A 19,240-nucleotide genomic window follows, 5' to 3' on the forward strand; every position below is an offset into this window, starting at 1 on the left:
AGGAATTAAGGAGCTGTTTGATATCCAGGATCGACTACCTCAATGGGCACTACCAGGCGCTGGATCGCGACTCGGAGAATCAAGTGCTGCCTCAAACTGGTGCTGGCCGAGAAGGACTTGCTGGACTCCAAGGACGTTGCCCACATCTCTCGCTGCGATTCCTCTGAGTCTGCACCTGTGGAAATCTGCACACCACTTACTTCATCCTCACCCACACAGCCGCGCGCATACGCACATATACATACAGCTGTGTCCACTAAAATAGTGAGAATATTAAAATGTGAGAGAATATTAAAATTAAAATAGCATGAGATAAAAAAAACATATATCCATATGCCTTATCATGAGCGACTTTTTAATTCAATTATTTTTTTTAAATGGACTGTATAGATAGTCTCCCTTATCCTCAAGCTATCCTTATTATCTTTACATTCTTGGGCAAATTCACAACTTTTAGGCTGTTCATTAGAATAGCAGTGTCTGATTTAGTCCGACGAGCACGAACACACGCACGCGTATGCCGACCACCCAAACACACACACACACACACACACACACACACCGCCAGTGAATTGCATATCCTTTCGGCGCTCGCATAACATCACGTTGCGAAACTTTTCACATAAACGCAAAAGTTAAGTCATTCCTGAAAATTGTTTCTTGAATTTACTCGCGCACTTGTGCCGCTCCTTCGGGTGGGCGGCTATGGCGATAGCGGCGTCGGGGGCGTGGCAAGTATGGGAATATGAGCACTCCTCCTCAATGGCACTTGAGCTCGTTCTCATGCCAGTCATGACTTTTGTGTCCTTAACCAGCCATCATACACACACACACAAACTAGCGCCCTGGCTGCGTTGCTTACACTCGCAGAAAATGGGGGTGAATGAAGAACACATTTATTTTTTTGATTGCTGCTGTTATCGAAAAAATCAAGAGGTTGGCGTTTGAAACGATTCCTCATATTGAAAAAGTCACTTCAAATAATTGCAAGAGCATTGAAAAGCAAAAGTTGGTCTTCAGAGCATTTTTGTTGGTTTATTTAGTTAGTTAAATAGTTTTAAGCTTCCGATAGAGCTGTTTTTATCGATGTTTACGAATACCTTTAATGACATAAATACCATATTTCATGTGCTTTAAATATTTCGCAAGATCACAGATCTGGTCTCTCTGTCAAAGTATTATAAAAAAAAGAAAGGAATGACAAGCACATTCATCGGAACTTCCAAGTGAATCTTTTCGTTTTGGCCATTTGCTTTCCAGCTCTGCACCAGTACCGATTTCTGCGAGTGTGACTACGGAACTAGACCATCTTCAAGCGATTCTATTTCACCTTTCCACGAGGCAAGTTCTGTTTAATCCGACATTTGCTCATTTGCTCTGGTTGAGGTCACCTGCTACGGTAGGGCACGTGTGTTCTTGTGTGTGCGTGTGTGCGTTTGGGGTCACAACTCCACATCCTTCGCGGCGAAGGAAGTTTTTGGTCGGGCAACTCATTTAAGCGTTCGGTGGGTCATCCATCACATTGAGTAATTGGCCCCGGCTCTGTTGTACACAAGGCCAATCCAATGGATTGCCTCCTGACCCTGAAAAGTGGTTTCTCCGTCTGGTGTGGTGGTCTCTTCGCCACAGGATTGCTTTCCAACTATTGTATAGTGTGGAACCGCTCTTCTATATGTGTATGTATATGTATGTATGTACATACCTCATTTTAGCTGTCACTTGAAAATTATGCGTGTTTAAATATTCGCACTGAGGTGCATTTCCAAATGCCTTTATAGCTTATGAGTTATTTCCGGAGAATAGGATGTGCGGAAATGGGACAAGAGAAGAATCCACGCGCTATGATTGTACGGAGCATGTGGCTTCAGTCCTCAGATTCCACTTTATCCTCAGCCACTTCACACTCGCTCATAGATTTCCATTATGAAATTAGCCCGGATCAAGGACTTTCTGTGTGGACAAATCGCATTGTAGGGAAGTTTTCAGCTGGGATTTCGCGGAGATTTTGCGGGTGACAGCTGGCGGGGATTGGACTGGGCGTTCAGAAAGGTGTGAAATGCCCAGGTGGCAATGTGCAGCAGACTTCTGTATTGTTCCAGCTCCATCTCCATCCTATGTCCGTTTCACTTTGCTGGTTTTTGCGACTGATTGCATTTTTATCCCTTTTATACACAAAATCCATGAAATATGCACACTAACTCATGCGTATTTTATAATAATAAAAGCGCACGGTAAAGTGCCAAGCGGGTGGCCCGGGAAGAGGGTAACAGCACCGCGAAACTGGCTGTCACTTGCCCGCTTCTCCCATTCCCCCAAATGCCGCCGCATCCCGATCCCCAACCGCATCCCGCTGCCGCAGCCCTGCTCGATTGCAAAGACAATGGATGCAGGCGAGCGGAGCCGATGGGATTGGATCGGGACAGACAGCTGGCATCCACTGGGAAGCCAGACAGCTGGTACTTTCCAGGACCAACCCGAAGCTGCCGCCCCGTTGTAAATCTCCTCACATGTGCCCAGGTGGGCAACTTGTTAACGTGGCTTCGTAGCTGCTGCGCTTCATCCACCTGACACATGGCAAATCGGTTCATGGTTCTCCCGACCGCCGACACCATCAGCATCCGTCGAGGATGTGGCGTGTGTAACAAGGTTAGCTTAGCGGCTTACCCGGTCAGGACATCCCCAGCTTCCCAGCTCCCCGAATCCTCCGGGTAAATATTTAAGGATGTGTTACCACCTATTTACCATCGTTTCTCCTTGGCGGCTGCAAGTGCCGCCTAAGCCATCCCATCCCATCACATCCATTCAGAGGATCCGAGCAAAGGGCAATATAGGGAGTAAGTGCATCATGGGCGTAGAATGAATTTATTCACTTGTCAAGTGCAATTTCTGTTTCCTTGTCTCAAGACTAATTTCAACATTGAAGGTGGAGTTTTCATTTCATCATGGCTTTCTACACTCTAGTAATACACCCACATTGATTTCTGATGCCACGATTGATATGTCTGTGCACATCCTTACCTACGTATAGTTGGAAGCTCCTGGTTGGCCTTGGGTTACCAAAACAAGACTATGGCAAATACATAGACAAACCCACCGGTTAGGAGCTAGTAATTCATAGCTGTACATAACCAGCTGGTTAACCATCTGTTCAAGCCGCCTCAGTGCAGCAATGCTTGCCCCTTTGGGGGCGCCTCTGCCCCTGGGGATGCAGTGCAGCTGCAGGCCCGAGGCTTTGATTGCCATGCCGATCAATCAAGGCGGTGGCAATCAGTGATTGAGCCGATGGTTTGGACAACTGGGCCGCGGGCGTAATTCAATCCAGCTCCGCAGCTATCGAAATCACCACTTGGCCCATTCTGCCAAATAATTTCGCTTACAATTTGCCATATTTTGTGTCACGATTTGTCTTCGTTGCAAGTTTTATGCATCGCGGTTGGCCTGGGATGGGAAAAATGGTCGTGGGTGTGGGTATGGGCATGGGTGTTAGGAGGGAGCCAGGATAGCTGCATGTGCAGGATTCTTTTGCTCCAGCGCCGCATACTCTGGTAGTTCCTCATCCTTTTTATGCTCCTGCAGCTGCTTAAACGTGTTTCAAATACGCAATTTCCTCCCACCCGATGAGAGCTGGCGTGAATTCCGTATGCGAATTTGCCATGTCGGAGTATCTGTAGTGGCGGAGTAGCTCCTCGGAATACGAATTTTACATTTTTCGCGCTTCATTTTATTAGACATCATATAAACATGTTATACCACTGTCTGCTCACATCCGCCGAAACCACTCGACCCAAGCCGAAACCACTTTTGTGGTTGCAATGATGGTGGTGTCGCAATGGCTAAAAAAGTTAAATGAAAGTAATTTCTAATATATGTATAACAAGCGAATGAACCACTTTTTAAGGTAAGCAGTACTTATAATCGAGTTAGTCCTTAAAGCTTGCATGCCAATCCAATTGACATGAATGGGTATCGGTTAAACTTGAGCATTGCCACATAATTGCAGCAAGAGAACATAAGTTGATGGTTCTATTAAGGCAACTGGGCACCTGTCGGCACATGTAGATCAGCGACTCCTAACGAGACAGGGATAGGGGCGAACTGAAGGAGCTGAGTCGCATTCACTTGGATCATAGTCAGTCCTCAAGCATATTTATTATCATGCCCAAGTGTTATCCTTTCTGGCCTCTGGCCCAGTGCCCGTGCAGGAGGAGGAGCAGCAGGAACAAGGACAAGGACAGCAGTTGCGCAACTGTTGTTACTCCGCATGTTAACATGTGTTCAAATCGTTAAGGCGAGAACTTTGTGCAAAATTATTTGCTACAAAACACTCGATTCGTGTTTGCGCCTGGCTGCCTGTCTGCCTGGCTGCCGGGCTCCAGCTTTCTTCTTGCCCTTCTCTGTCTCCATCGCTATCGCTATCTCTATCGCTATATCTGTAGCCCTATCTCGTTCTATATCCCCGGCATATCCCTGTCTATCCTGGCTCACACACTTGGGCGCCAAACAACACAAACAACAGCTCATTGAGTTTTGGAAAAGTTGTTAACATGAACATTTGATGTCACAACATTGCATGCCCCTTCCGCCTTTCTTTGCCGAGTGCGCCAGTGAGTGTCCTAGGTGTCCTGGATGGGCGCATCCTTGAACGGTGATATAAGAGCGGACCGGACAGGAGACCCAAACGGGTCCGATCCAAGCGTATCCTTTTTTGCGCCAAAAGCACCAAAAATGCACAAAACCGTTACCAAACTTGCTACCCCGCCGCTTCAAAAAGCCCCCTTTCACTTTTGCCGGACTCCCCATTTTGGCCAGTAAAAGTGGCAGCAACAAAAACAGCAACAGCGCCCAAAAAACAAATACAAAAACAGCAACAATGACAATGGCAGTGGCCGTGGCAAAAAGAGTAGAAACTGAAATAAAAACAGCGACAGGGAAAACAAAAAACTTTTACACTTAGCAGACTAAATTGTCTACAAATTTAGTTAATTTATGTTATTTATTTAGTTAATTATCGCTTCTGCCCGTTGCCAAGGGGGAAGTTCAACTCGAAGTTGGGCTGCTGTGCACCACTCTGAATGGGAATCTGAAGGATACGGGCTGTGTTCTTTCCGGAGCAAAAGGTACTGAAGCCTAATCCCTAATGATCCTTTAATTGAGGCTAATTGGGACTCAACACAAGGAGTTCCCCAATATTTATATATAGTTCATGGAGGACTTCACGCTCCACATACTGACTGATTCGACATATGTACATATGTACAGTGAAGAGGGCTCTTACAACCACAATCGCATTGGATAGGTGCAAAGGATTGCGTTTTACTTAATCACTAATTCTTATGCTATAAACGGCAAAACTATAAACACAAACTTAATTTTTTAAAAAGTTCGTAGTGTAACGCACACACTTCCCGAAAATGATTTGATTTTTTTTTGTTTTATTATCCGGCATGCCAATTGCTATCGCCTCGTTGTCTTCAACGTCTTTACCGCTGTTAAAATTTCTCGTTGATTTACTAGCCGAGTAAAGGGTATCTGCTAGTCGGAAACTCGAAAATAGCATTCTTTCTTTTATCTCTTTTCTTAAATTTGACACCCAAAAACGTTTTAAAGTTTGTAAACTTTAAATAAAAAACAAGATAGCCATGTTATTTTAATTGAACCCATTCCAACCCCAACGAAGTAAGGTCCTTTTAAAAAATACGAACCAAACCAAATTATGAGAAATGCTATATTAGATAATATAAGATAAGACCACCCGAGATATGGACATGGCAAGATCGACTCGGCTAGTATACAAATTCATACTAATTAACGGATCTAGCAATAATCCTTGAAATACAACCAGAGATAAGGCTATGAGCGAGTGTCGCGACTATTAGATACCCATTGCTCACATAGTGAAGCGCTATATGACTTTGACGTGTCTCGATTATATTTATTTCCCATCTAGAATCTCAACCGGAGGAACCATACTCATAGCACAACTGATCGATCATCAAGATGCAGAACAACGCAGCCCGTTCCTCTTCCCCAAACAAAATCCCGAAAGAGTGGGAGCCTCAGTTCCCGCGTGGATCCAAAATGGTCAATCAGTCAACCCAGACTAAGTGTGCGCCATGGAAAATGGTGAATGAGTCTACCCAGACGCAGAAATGGCCGGCACCTGTCAAGACCAGTGATGCCAGCTTTCAAGTTCGCGAGTTCGGAACGCTGAATGGACTAGAGCGTCCTCAGGACAGGTGAACAAGTTTTACGAGAAATTATGATTATTCTAGACATATACATTTTTACATATCTTTCAGAACACCTGGAGATGAGAGGAACTAATTGCCCTCGAAAAGCCTCCTCGTGATCGGATGATCTCGTTGGACCAAGACACATCACATTCCGCTCAAGACGACAAGAGATGTCATCCAAATACCATCCTAAACTTAACATAGCCACATACATATTAGCTGCAGGGAGTCGTATTGGCCACTTTGTGGTCACACGAGTCATTTGCTACATTTACTGGACTACATTTAGGATATCCAATCGAAATAAATAAGGATATGTAGAATATAATACAATTAAAACAAAACTTTCTTATACATAACTCAAGAAATGATTAGACTATTCAAAAATGTAATTTTTGTGAAATGACGATTGTTTGTTTGCCAACCAAAATAATCAGAATAATGAATATATATACACGTCACTCGTATTATATATGCGTAATTTTTCCCATTAAAAACTGAAGGGATGCCATTGTAATTGCAGAAGCAAAATGATCTTTTATACATTTAGGGCAAAGTTTAACTTTTGTATGTTTTTGTGGGTGCATTTTGGTGCATACCTCAAGTTGGTTACATGAGTACATAGGTGGTGCAAAATATTATCTACTGCCTAATGTTCCTCTGACAAATGGGTATGCAAAGCGAAGATATTTGGGCATGTTTTGTGGACGCAAGCTTAAAGTGGCACCCGCACTTCTTACCTTGCAGCTGCCCTGCCTCTTTGCGGCCCACGCGGCGTATGAGGAATGCGAAATTACTCATACCGCCCGTGGTCCCGCATCTGAGCAACTGGGTGACAGTTGATTTGCCTGTCGGCAGTGGCAGCTTGGAGCCCAGAGCGCGGAGTCCGTCGTCCGGAGCACTACAGGCGGCACTGCGGGCACTGCAATTACGGCGACTGGAGATTTTTCTAAGAAAACCGCACAAGGCGACGACGGCGACTGTGGCGCCAGCATTCCAAAGTAAATTACAAACAAAAATGTTGCAACGAAAACGAAAACGGAATCGCACGCGGGCCCCAAAAGCGGAAACCACAACAGCCAACAAAAATGTAAACAAGGGCGCAGAGTCGTCGTTGGGGGGAATTTCTTCGTTCTTCATTTTGGGGCAGAAAAACAAAGATCCAAAAAAAGGGCAGAAAAAAATCAAATTGAAAATGAAATGCAGGAGTGAGGAGGTTCAAGAGCTTTGGCGGCCAAGCGACTGACGTCGTCTCTCAGTCTTTCAGTCCTCCAGTCGCCAAGGAGCGAACACATCCATCCACCAACAGCACCGCCCCAAGGAAGCGGGCCACACCCCCCCGCCCCATCCGTGGCCTTGCCCTGCCTTGCTTATGCAATTTGGTATGTGTTTCCCAAGAAACCTTTGTTGCATTATTGCCGCAATTTGCTGAAGTGGTGACGTGAGAGCCATCAGAGTGCTGCGTCCACGAATATTGCCCGTCCCTTTCCTACTCTGCCCGCCTGAGTCCTGAGTCCTGAGTCCCTCGTCCTTCGGCCCTTGAACCGCGTCTTTGCCGCGCTGCCCCTTCAGCCAGACAGCGAACAAATAACAACTACGTTCGCAATTTGAAGTCGCGCTAGTTAGCCGCAGCACACCGACGTCTGTATACCCTTGACATGGCGCTTATATAGTAGTGGTAACCCTTGACTAATTTTGCTTATTCCTTCGTCATTGTAGATTTGTAGTTCTTAGCCCCAAACTACACTTTAAACGTTCTTTCGAGCATCCTGAGCCCCAACTCCTCCTCTAGTGTCAATGATAGTTGGCTCAGCTAATTTAAAATGCTGATTTTTCTTGGCTTTATTTCGCGAACCGATCAAATTGAAGTCTTAGCAATTAGCCCTCAGTGAGTACGTCATAAGGGCCAGGATGCCGGTGTTTGCCAGAGTCTCTACAACGTTGCAGTTACCGACAATTGCACCGCCGAATCGGGCGAGGAACGCGTTGGCCGCCACACCGACGTAGAGATGGTTTCCGTCCTTGATGGCCAGATACAACGTGGAGGCGATGTTGCCCAACAGAGCTAGGTCCTTCAGCGTGTCCGTGGAGCTGTCCCATTCCTCGCTCATCTTGCCGATCATGTCGTAGAACAGTGGGATCAGCGACATGCCGTGCACCAGCGCCACTCCCGGCTGATCGGATACCAGGTAGAACTCGATGTTGGCCAGTGGCAGCGGGATGACCTCCAGTATGCTGGCCGAGATGTCAAAGGTGTGTCCGCACTCGTCGGGCTCTTCGGCAAAGGAGCGCACCACGCCCAGCAGCCCGTGGACCAGGCTGAAGGATGCCGCCAGGTAGGCATAAGGATGCTCCGCCAGGGTCAGTGAGCACATCGTGTAAGCGCAGGCCGAGATCAGCAGCAGATTGACCAGAGCTCCCACCACATCCATTTTCGGCGCTTCTCTTCGTTCCTTCGAGAATTCTATCGATTCTATCACTATGTAGTATCACGATATGTGACTTCACTTGTTTGTTCCGAACACAAGAACTAACTAATTTTGAGTGTTGCTAGCTTGAGACTGGGGTCTGGAATGACTGAATCCGAATTCCAGGCCAACTCTATGTACTCTATTTATCACCTCAGCTTTGCTGGGTAAATGTTTTGAGATTTAAAGTGACCATATCATTGGCAATACACAAGTTTAAAGTGACCATATCATTAGCAATACACAAATTGAATGTGACCATATCATTAACAATACACAAATGTATGGCTAGGGATATCGGGTTTCATTGTCATTCAAATGCTAATACCTTTTACCTACGACATACAACATAAGAATAAAAATTCGATGGCCTTTATGGCTGCAAGGACGTACACTTTTCATTAAGTAGCATGCTGGCATACCCTTCCTTCGTTGTAATCATTCGTTGTCTAATCCAAACCCACTTCAAATCCCGAGTTCCTGAACCAAATAACCAATAACCATGCCAAGGGGACAAAGGCTGCTCATCGCCAAAGTGGCTAACGTTGGGCACTTCAGATTATGACCAGGAATGGATGTCGGCAGGGTCACTGAGTTCCCGGCTGAGTGGTCAGGGAGGCAGCATCAGAACATCGATCACAACACCTGAACGCAGTATATAAATAACCAATCTGGATTTTGATCCACACAACGGACGGGAGTGGTGGTAACCCCCAAAATCCCGAGCGCCCTTTTCGGGGCTCCGCCGCTTCAATAAAACTGCAAAGTGCCAATTACAAAAATAACAAGTTAGCCCCAAAACTTATGTTGGCTTTCCGACTTGGCGTTGTTTCTTTTGCTTTTTTCCTTTATTTGCCCCGATGCATTATTAAGTTTATACCAAGAAATTCGCCGCACTGCATTGGGCGTGTGTGTGTGTGTATGTCTGTGTGTGAGAGTGGCATTTAGCTGGCAAGGACATTTTCATGGTTTTCCAGTTCAGTTTCGACAGCAACTTTTTCGTAGCATACTTTTGCCAGCGCATTGATTGACCCCGAGCATTCGTTGGACTGCACTATGGGGCATTTGGCCTGTTTTTTTTGCAAAAATGTGTTTTTCACAAGTATGCAAAATTGAAGTATTTTAGTATTAATACATTGGAAATATGTTAAACTTTTATGTTTTAGCCGGCAAAAGTAAAAGTAACAGTGTACTGTTATAATAACAGCTGTTAAAGTCGGCTGTTGCGAGCATATGGCTGCAATACGCGCAAAATTTAGCTTAACTTTCAAAGTGTTAATATTTTAAAAGAAGATCGTAAAAGAGTAAAATTTGAAATGGATAATCAATATTCAGGTTTGTATTATGTATATATATTAATATATTGTTTATTGTATGCGTCTATTTCTAACAATTTGTACATTTAGCAAGTGGTGTCAACATGTAGCTGTTAGAAAAAAATTTCAACTTTGAATTGAGCTATAACAATTTGTTCAAATTTGTTCAGTATGTGTTTATATCCATGTTGTAGTGTGTTCAATTCCTAACTCATATCAGGTAGTCTCTATGTGCGTTTTTTGCGGGCTTTCGAGAAATTTGATTTTTTAAGGAACAACATCTCGATTGCCAATGCTGGATTTGCTGGAAGTGTGGCGCAAGCAAAAGGGTGTTCGTCAAAAAGAAAATTCTTTCTGCACTTTTATTAGTGGGCATTTTTCTGATAGCAAGCTAGACTTTAATGAATGATTAACGAATAGTAATAATAACGAATGTTTTCAGTCAATCTTTTGCGAAATTGGAGAAAATGCAATCGAAAAATATATGAACTTTCGAAAGTTTTTTCAAAGTGTTTAGAAGAACACCTAGTCCTGAAGGTAAAAGAGAAAAATAAAAAGGAAAGGAAATTAGCTGGATGCCCGAAAACGTCATATTATTTTAAAAGTTTGAGTGGCCGAAGACAGCAAGTAGATGAACTCGTATGGGCGCAGAACCACAACGAACGTCTTTTGGGTCAAGCTGCAATGCTAGCTGCACGGAAGCGCGGCCTGCTGGATCTTGCAGACATACTTAAAATTCTTTTGTTGAACCCAGCCAAGGCAAATATAAATAATATCCCATAATATCATCAATCAATATAAAAAGGCGCGTTCGAAAACATAAGCGACTATCTCTTCCACCAGAAGTCATTCAAAATTTGAATTTCAAATGTTAGCTTGCGAATTTGAACCTGACACCGATTCTTCAGACTCTATTGATTGTAAAGACGAAGACGATTATGAATTTGTATACAATATTGAAATTAAAAATTAACTTTAAAAATATAATATTAAAAAATAAATAAAAATAAAAAATTGGGGCGGAGTTGGGGGCACGCCCACTTTTCCAAAATATTCCTGGGGGCATATGTAACACATAAAAAAAAAATTCATCCAAATATCTCCCATAGTTTAGGAGTTATTAATTTTTGTAAAAAAAACAGGCCAAATGCCCCATAGTCGACTGGCAGCAGGAGTCAACTAGCAGCTAACTTGATCCATCTGCAGGCCTCCAGCCAAAGTGCAGGATAGTCCTGAATGGTCCTGGATGGTCCTGGATGGTCCTGGCTGGTCCTGGATGGTTCTGGATGGTCCTGGGTGCTCCTTGGGTGGTCAACTCAAATTGACTGCAGCTGGGTCCGCAACACGAAGAACTTTTGCCATCGCACCCCAAAAACAATGCCGACCAGTGCCAACTTGTATTGCCGGTGGTTTAGGTTGGGGGTTCGGGCTCGGTGTTCCTAGGGTTGCGATTAGGAAAGGGGGGAGGGAGAAATATTGACGGGGGCAAACTGTGGCATGACCAACGAAAATAATATGAAATAAATTCCAATAGAGCAGCCCAAGAAGAATGAGAAGTTGAGTGGGCTCGAGCCGGGGCCAATTGGGGATTGGGATTGGCCGAGATGAGTGGCTGGACAGGACCTGGAGCAACTGAGCTGGGTGGAGTGGTGTGCGGGCTTTGGGGTTAGGCTTTAAGAGCGGACTGCAAAAGGACCGGCGAACAACAAATCCGTACAAATTGAATAAGAACTCAATCTTGGCTACTGTGCGAACAACTTTCTTGGGCGGGCAGCAGGACGAAGGGTCCTGTGAACAAGGCGGAATGATAAAAAAACACAAGCACACACCCAAGATACGGAAAAACAGAAAGTACAAGCGCAGGAAATGGAAATGGTTCGCCATGGAGGCGACTCTCTCCGGACTGAGGGATACTCGCTATCGAAGCTGAACTCCATGATGGAGTTTAAATATGCCTTAAAATACCTTTATAATAACTTTACACACTACGTGCAAATATCCCCTCTTTAGGTGTTATTCGAATTGAAAATCACGAAAGACTTATTTATTTAGACGTGACAAAAGACGAAAAAAGAACATGTCCGAAAAGTGCACGATTGATGGGTATTAAAGGGAATTGAATTGAAATTCCTTGGCAATTGTTTGTGTATCATTATGGTCATCATCAGTGCCCACGACTTTGTACTGAGTGTGTTTGATTGTGCCCGCTGTTATTATTATGGCTATCGATGCCCCAGTGGATGGGCTTGGCTTTAAAGCCGGGCCAACTTCGCACCGCCGGCACGTAGCCATAACCTAACTCAAGATCGGGCTGCTTTAAGGTCGCGGCATGGGTTCGGGCGGATTCAGGTGGATTTCTAGGTGGGGATGGAGCCAGCACCCATCGATTGATTTAGCATTTGGGGTGTTCGGCGTTTGGCACTCGGCTTTGGCGGCTTTGTCGGCCTGTCGACGCACGCGGCACTATTAATTATCATGTTAAAATGTAATTAATTAAAGATGTCGTCAACGTGCGTTTGCACATAACTTTCAATGAAAAGTTAATAAATTACATAGTGCCGAAAACGAAATTACAAACGCCATCATCGAGCCACGACAGCCGCAGCAACAAAAGCAGCAAAAACCCGGTCCGCAATGATAACAAATCAAACGAAAATGTTTAACCTGCCCACTGACGTAACCGTATTCCCGTGTCCGTGTCCGTATGTGTCCGTTCGTCTGTTTGTCCGTTCGTCTGTTTGTCCGTTTGTCTGTTCGTCGGGGGTTGGAAGGTGGGGAAAAACCACAGCAAAACAAATTAATAAATGCATAATAAATATGCGTAATAATAATGACTAAAGAAAAATCAGAAACAATAAATATTATTTGAGTAGTGTCGGCCCACAAACCGAAGGCAAACAGCGGAATTAAAGGAGGATGGCCTGTATGGATGACATGTCATAAACGTTTATAAATGTTCATGTGCGTAAATAAAATCGTAACAATATTAAAACTGATGCGTAGCGCTATATTAAATAGATGTCTGCAGGGTCCCAGAGGGTCGGAAAATGGGAAATGGAAAGCGGTAACGCGGTGCGGTGCGGTACGAGGGAGAAGTGGGAAGCGCGCTTTAAAATAATTTATCGCGTGCAATATTCACACACATGCTCAATACGTGCGCGAGTCCTCAAGCGCGTGACGCCCCCATCCGCTCAGAACTCCACATTTCCCATTTTTCTGGGTTCTGGGCCCGCGCACGGGGCGTATGGGTGATGGGTGATGGGAGATGGGAGATGGGTGATCTTTGGCCCGACGACTCAAACACACATTTGTAAGCAAGTCAGGCAATCGCTTGCCCAATTAAGTGCGATGGAGCACCGACTGAACACAAGAACAACACAACACAGCACAGCACATACAACCCCTGAGCGGCGGGCTCATAAATGTTATCACAATGGCTAATTCGACAAAATCTAAACACTCGGATTCGTGTTGTCGGCATGCCGCCAGAAAATCACAAATTCAGCGCTGTTCCGCCCTCCTTCTCACTCTTCTTTGCAGCTCAATTAAAAGCGGCAAGAACATAAAAAGCTCCTTAAACTCGCAAAAATGCACTTTGATTCAAAATCCTCGTTAACGAGCGTGCTCACGGGATCCAAAAAAAAGGCACTCAGTGAGAAAGTCGTTCTGAAATGTTCCCAATACTTAGCTTTTGCCGGCTCTTACTGGGGGTATAATTATTTAGTCGAATGCTACAAACGCGAAAATGTGAACAAAAAACAAGAGAGATTGCTATAGTCGAGTTCCCCGACTATCAGATACCCGTTACTCAGCTAACGTGAATGCAAACGAGAAATGTAATCATTTTTCTTGGATATCGATAGATATTGGGGAATAAAATTAGAAAAATTTAAAATTGTTCAAAAGTGTGGGCGTGACCGGTTTGGCGGCTGTCGCGGATCGGATAAATTGGCTATCGATAAGTAGTTAAGTAATTTGTCAACGATATAGGTACTCGGATTTAGTATTTTAATGTATGTGCTTTTATCGTTATTGTAATTGGTCACATCGATTTAACTAAGAATTAAGCCATACTTGGCGCGTCAGATCAATTCGTCTGACGATATCCAAGAGTGAGGGAAGAGAAACTGCGGTACGTAAAATTTAGAACAGATATAAGGTCGAAATGTGTAATGCCTTGCAAACTGTATTATTTCCCTATGGAATAAAACCATCTTCATTTGTCTAAGCCAATGAGCGTTTAAGGCATTCCCTGGATATTGTCGTCGGCTGGGCAGCAGCTTTAGGGCCTTAGAGTTGGCGTGGCAAGAAATTCGATAGCAAATCGATAGAAATTTACAAGACTAATACAAGTGTGAAAAAATATCAAAACATCAAAAGTATAGGCGTGTTAATTTTGTGCGGTTTTCGGGCGTAAGTGTGGGCGTGGCAACATGGTTAAAAAAAACTTGCGCTGCGTCTTCTCACTAGAATCTGTATGCTGAGTCTCAACCTTCTAGCCTTTATAGTTCCTGAGATCTCGACGTTCATACAGACAGACGGACATGGCCAGATCGACTCGGCTATTGATCCTGATCAAGAATATAAATAAATTATATAGTCGGAAACGCATCATTCTGCTTCTTACATACTTTTTACCGAATCTAGTATAGCATTTCACTCTACGAGTAACAAGTAACTATCGGGAAGCATATAATAAACAATCGCTAATTATTCGGACATTCTTAAACAGATTTATGACCCTTCCAAGTGATATGAATTCAAATATCGGCACAGTGCGTGAAATTGCCGATGATGCAGACGAAATTATTCGTGGTTTACGAGCTCTTAACTCTGAGGAGCGGGATCCCTGGCTAATTTTCATATTGCTAACAAAATTGGATAGCGATAACCACAAAGCATGGGCTCAGTGCACAGAATCGAAAGAAAAAGATGTGACTATCCACTGATCTCTGAAATTTCTCACATCACGCTGCGATACGTTGGAGCTTTGTTTCCAGCTCATATGGTGGGCAACTGTACCTCGCGGAATAAATGTCAGATCTACCGCGGCAAGCATCATACTTTGGTTCATGGCGCGGCGCAGCTAATTCAAACTGGAAACTACGTTGACACTGTGAGTGTTTACAGCCGTGATCGACCATCAGCGCGGGATCCCCAATTGGTCACAATCAACCGCTAGCTCGTGAAGGTCATCTTCACTTGGAACTTTAAGCATAATACCCTGAAGAATATTCAGGCTGCAAGTTCTCAGAATCTGTGGCCAACCATCCTTGCTGACGTCATCGACGCCTGGGGCAATAATACAATCTGCAGGCTGCCCTTGGACACTGGATCTACAACAACCTTGGCATCAGCGAATAGGCGTGCGTCGAGTTCTCGGCCTCGCCGCCAACAGCGCGGGGGATTCCCGAGGACGCGCACATATCAAGCTGCGCTCTCGACATTCGGGCCAACCTCTCGAATCGGTCTCGTTTATCTCAACTCGCGACATCCTCACTCCCATCATCTTCGACGTGGAAGCTTCCTTTGGCCGACCCAACGTTCTGCCCACCAGGAGCAGTCGATGTCATCGTTGGATCGGATCAGCTCCGGTCTCTGTACACAGGAGAACAGAAATACTTTGGTAACGACTTTCCTATCGCTCTCAATACTGTTTTTGTTTGGTTTATTGCAGGTTTTTATTCTGCCTGCGATGATCACCATACTACTGCTGTTACTCATCACGCGGACCTAGACACAATGGTTCGTTCATTCATATAGATGGACAGCATTCAATCCAACCAGGCTCTCTTGGACGCTAACGATCCTACAGAGCGTCACTTTGCTGTCACCCATAAGCGTTCGACGGAAGGGGTTTATGTCGTCGAGTACCTAGACGACTACTTCCAACGTGGACATATGGAGCAGCTGACATCGGCTCTGGTTGATGTGTTCCCAGATACTGGACAGCCTGACTACCAAATGTCTTGTAGTTTTTGATGGATCTGGAAAGGAAAGCTCTGGAGTATCGCTCAATGAATGACTTCATATTGGTCAACCGATTCAAGGCGATCTTCTTGGCGTTTGTCTACGTTTCCAGCAGCACCAATATGTTCTGTGCGTAGATATAGAGAAGATGTTTCGAGGATTTCAAATCTTCAAGCCGAACACCAATTTTCAGCGCATTGTTTGGCGCAAGACTGAGAATGAACCTCTGCTTCATTTTCGCCTAATGACGGTGACTTACGGATTGGCACCGTCCCTTTTTTTTTGGCTGTTCGAGTCCTTAAGCAACTCGGCCACGGTCATCGCCAAGTGTACCCTGCAGCAGTCCACGATTTTCTGCACGATGGCTATGTGGACGCTATTCGAACAGGTTACAACACCTTCGAGGATTCGAGTGGGAATCGAAAACTGCAAATTGCAGGATTATTAGCGGTCCGATTTTTTTGATGTTTCGATTAGTATGATAGCCGTAACAAATTTTAGATAGTTCAATATATATATTTTATAATGTTTTAAAAACCTAACTCGTTTGCCTCTGACTAGGGTGTATTTCCTGTGAGCCGCGGTTAGCGAACAATAAGGGCCATTCAGGATGGCAACTGTTTGCAATTTTTGGTAAAGAATGGCACGATCCTCCACCACATCTAAGGATCGAGCCAAAGCTTGTGGGGTAAAGAATCTTTCTGACCGTTCTCTGTGTCGTGGATGGCGATTTGCCGCCGAAATTAGGCTGAGATTCCAGGACAAGACCACCACCCCACATAAGCGGAGCAGCTGGAACTTTGCGTGTGCCCCCGGGAATATCTCATAACACCACCCTAGCCTTATGAATCGTAACACTAGGTAGTTGTCATCACTGGTATATACAGGTGCCGGCAATTTATGCGTCTGGGCAGACTTATTCACCATATTGGATGGCGCACACTTCGGACTGACTGATCCACTTTCGATCCACGAGGGAGCTAAAGACGATCCTGTAGAAGGAACTCGTGCTTTCACGGGCGTTCGTAATCCGCATCTGTTAAGTTTTGCCATTATTATGGTTTGGGTTCGACAATTCAAAGGCTGTTATAAATAGGCATGCCAACTTGTTTGAAAATTAAAAGTGTGACCCCAATTTGGCCAGCCTTACAACCTGGCGTCGGGTGTGTATACATTTGGGAAAATAATAAAGCGACACTTAAAAGTGTGTAAGCGAATATATTACATACCGTGCGTATATTTATTCCCAATTAATTACTTGGAGGGACCTTTTCATTTCCAGTTTGATTCAGTGATTGTTTTCTGTGCAGAAGGAGAAGGAACAAGATTTCTGAGGAGGCGTCGAAGTGAAAGGTACGTATGCTGCGATGCGTCTACGTTTATCAAATGCCCTAGAATGTTCCATACGCCCAACGATTATCCCTGCCCCCACCAACTCCTGACCACCTTTACCGCCCCCACTTTTGGCTCATCCCCTCGCTTTTGCGGCGTGGAAAAAGCGCAAATCAGCCACAATTGCCGCTGACAGACGCAAGCATCCTGCTTTGGCTTTTGTACGCGTCATGTGTGTGTTAGTGTTTGTGTGTGTGTGTGAGCATCACTTTGTGGCTGCCTTCAACTCTTTCCAAATCCTCCTGTTTCACTCTCCATCTGTCTCCATGGGGGTGTGCGCGCTTGGCTTTGACATTACTTGTGCTGCAAGCTGACAGATTTTCGTTACGGCAGCATTAAATTGAATTTTGACATTCTTTGCATGCATATCGAAAGAGGCGGCCACCGAAAATCCCACCCGCGGTGCAGTGCGGGTTGGAAAAGTTTTGAGAAAACCGAAAATGCCGCAACAATAGGGGCTCACAAACAAATGGCAGTCTGAAGAAAAATGATGGCAACAAGCCGTTTCAATCTACTGCTGCCCAAGTCCTCAGATCAATAGTTATATTTAAAATAAAACGAAAAGGGCTGAAGTAAACTATTAAGTGTTAATTAAAATCTAACCGAATTTTCCCGCAACCCACTCACTAACATTTTTATTTTTACTGATTAATAAAACTGATCTGCAAAAAAAAATTAATGAAACAAAAATATCGCGAAGAAGAAGAACACTAAACAAAAACTAAAATATGGGAAAATTAAATTTTTCTTTTTTTAGATTATATTTAGCAACTAGTCATCTTAGCATTTAATTATAACTTTTTCATTGCATTTACAAAAAAAAAACCATTCTAATTTTTCTTTAACTCAGCTGCAGACGAGTGGGATAAATATAACTTAAATATAATTAATATAATATAATAATTATATAATATAATTTACTTTTGTATATTTATTGAATGCAACCCTGCATTCGGTAACCCTGCCTACTTTTGACATTTGGCTTTGCTCTGTCCCTATAGAATTCAGTGCAAATCTAGAAGCCGAGCCGGAGAAACCATTTTCATGTCACAACGGAACTTCAAGATGTCGAATCCGAACAACGAAACCGATTCCTATTTTCTCCGGAATTTCCCGCATTTGGTGCAGCCTCAGATTCCGCGTGGATTTAATCAGGGGATGAGCAATCAGTCTACCCAGACTAAGACTTCGCCATGCAAGACAGCGAATAAGTCTACCCAGACGGAACCTGTCAATGATGACAACGTGCAAGCTAGCGTGATCGCAGTGCTGGCAGGATTGGACTCGATCTTGGACTTGCAGCTGCGTAGCAGAAGTCCTTCGCCCGAAGAGCACCAGCGCCTAAATGAGATGTTGACCGGCGACAACTGCGATTTGCTGCGCGAGTGAGTTCAAGTGATTAGTGGTGAGAGTTCTGACTTAAAATTGATGGTTTCATCAGAGTACTGGAGTCAAGGAAGCGAGCGCTTCCCGTGGACGACCTAACTGGGCTTCTAACTACGATACTAGAGCGAAATCCAGATGGGAAACCGATGCCTAAGCGCCAGAAGCCGGAGCGCCAGGAAGAAGAGTCCTCAGGGGAGGTAAACAAATCTCACGATCAATCATGTTCATTCTACACAGATTCAATCATACATACTACGTATCTTTTCAGAAAACAGAAGATTTGGAACCTGAACTACCATTCTAACTTGGAAAAGTCGATGAATTAACGACAAAATGATTGGACAGTCAACTGAGCAGGTCAAATTCAATATTGCAGGCAACATGCAAAAGAAAAAAAAGCATTTAAAAATGCAGATAGCTTTGAATTTGTAAGACTTGTATCGAAACAGCTGTATACTAATTGCTTACAAATAAA

General features: G+C 44.2%; 2 protein-coding genes across 2 annotated transcripts; one reads left to right on the forward strand and one right to left on the reverse strand.

The window, feature by feature from the left end:
• Positions 1–8,050: 8,050 nt before the first annotated feature.
• Positions 8,051–8,882, reverse strand: LOC6615114. Its single transcript, XM_002039494.2, has one exon. The coding sequence runs from the start codon at positions 8,663–8,665 to the stop codon at positions 8,105–8,107; it is 561 nt and encodes a 186-aa protein (XP_002039530.1). The 5' UTR covers positions 8,666–8,882; the 3' UTR covers positions 8,051–8,104.
• Positions 8,883–17,206: 8,324 nt separating this feature from the next.
• Positions 17,207–19,240, forward strand: LOC6615115. Its single transcript, XM_002039495.2, has 4 exons — positions 17,207–17,340; positions 18,381–18,764; positions 18,821–18,962; positions 19,034–19,240. The coding sequence occupies exons 2-4, from the start codon at positions 18,424–18,426 to the stop codon at positions 19,067–19,069; spliced, it is 519 nt and encodes a 172-aa protein (XP_002039531.2). The 5' UTR covers positions 17,207–17,340; positions 18,381–18,423; the 3' UTR covers positions 19,070–19,240.

Source organism: Drosophila sechellia, chromosome X, assembly GCF_004382195.2.
Source record: "Drosophila sechellia strain sech25 chromosome X, ASM438219v1, whole genome shotgun sequence".
Taxonomy (NCBI): domain Eukaryota; kingdom Metazoa; phylum Arthropoda; class Insecta; order Diptera; family Drosophilidae; genus Drosophila; species Drosophila sechellia.

Excerpts from the sequence above, each read along its gene's own strand:
- LOC6615114 (XM_002039494.2), bottom strand. The coding sequence starts at position 8,665 with ATGGATGTGGTGGGAGCTCTGGTCAATCTGCTGCTGATCTCGGCCTGC.
- LOC6615115 (XM_002039495.2), top strand. The coding sequence starts at position 18,424 with ATGTCACAACGGAACTTCAAGATGTCGAATCCGAACAACGAAACCGAT. Across the intron at positions 18,765-18,820 it reads AACTGCGATTTGCTGCGCGA|AGTACTGGAGTCAAGGAAGC; the intron begins GTGAGTTCAAGT and ends TGGTTTCATCAG. Across the intron at positions 18,963-19,033 it reads AAGAAGAGTCCTCAGGGGAG|AAAACAGAAGATTTGGAACC; the intron begins GTAAACAAATCT and ends GTATCTTTTCAG.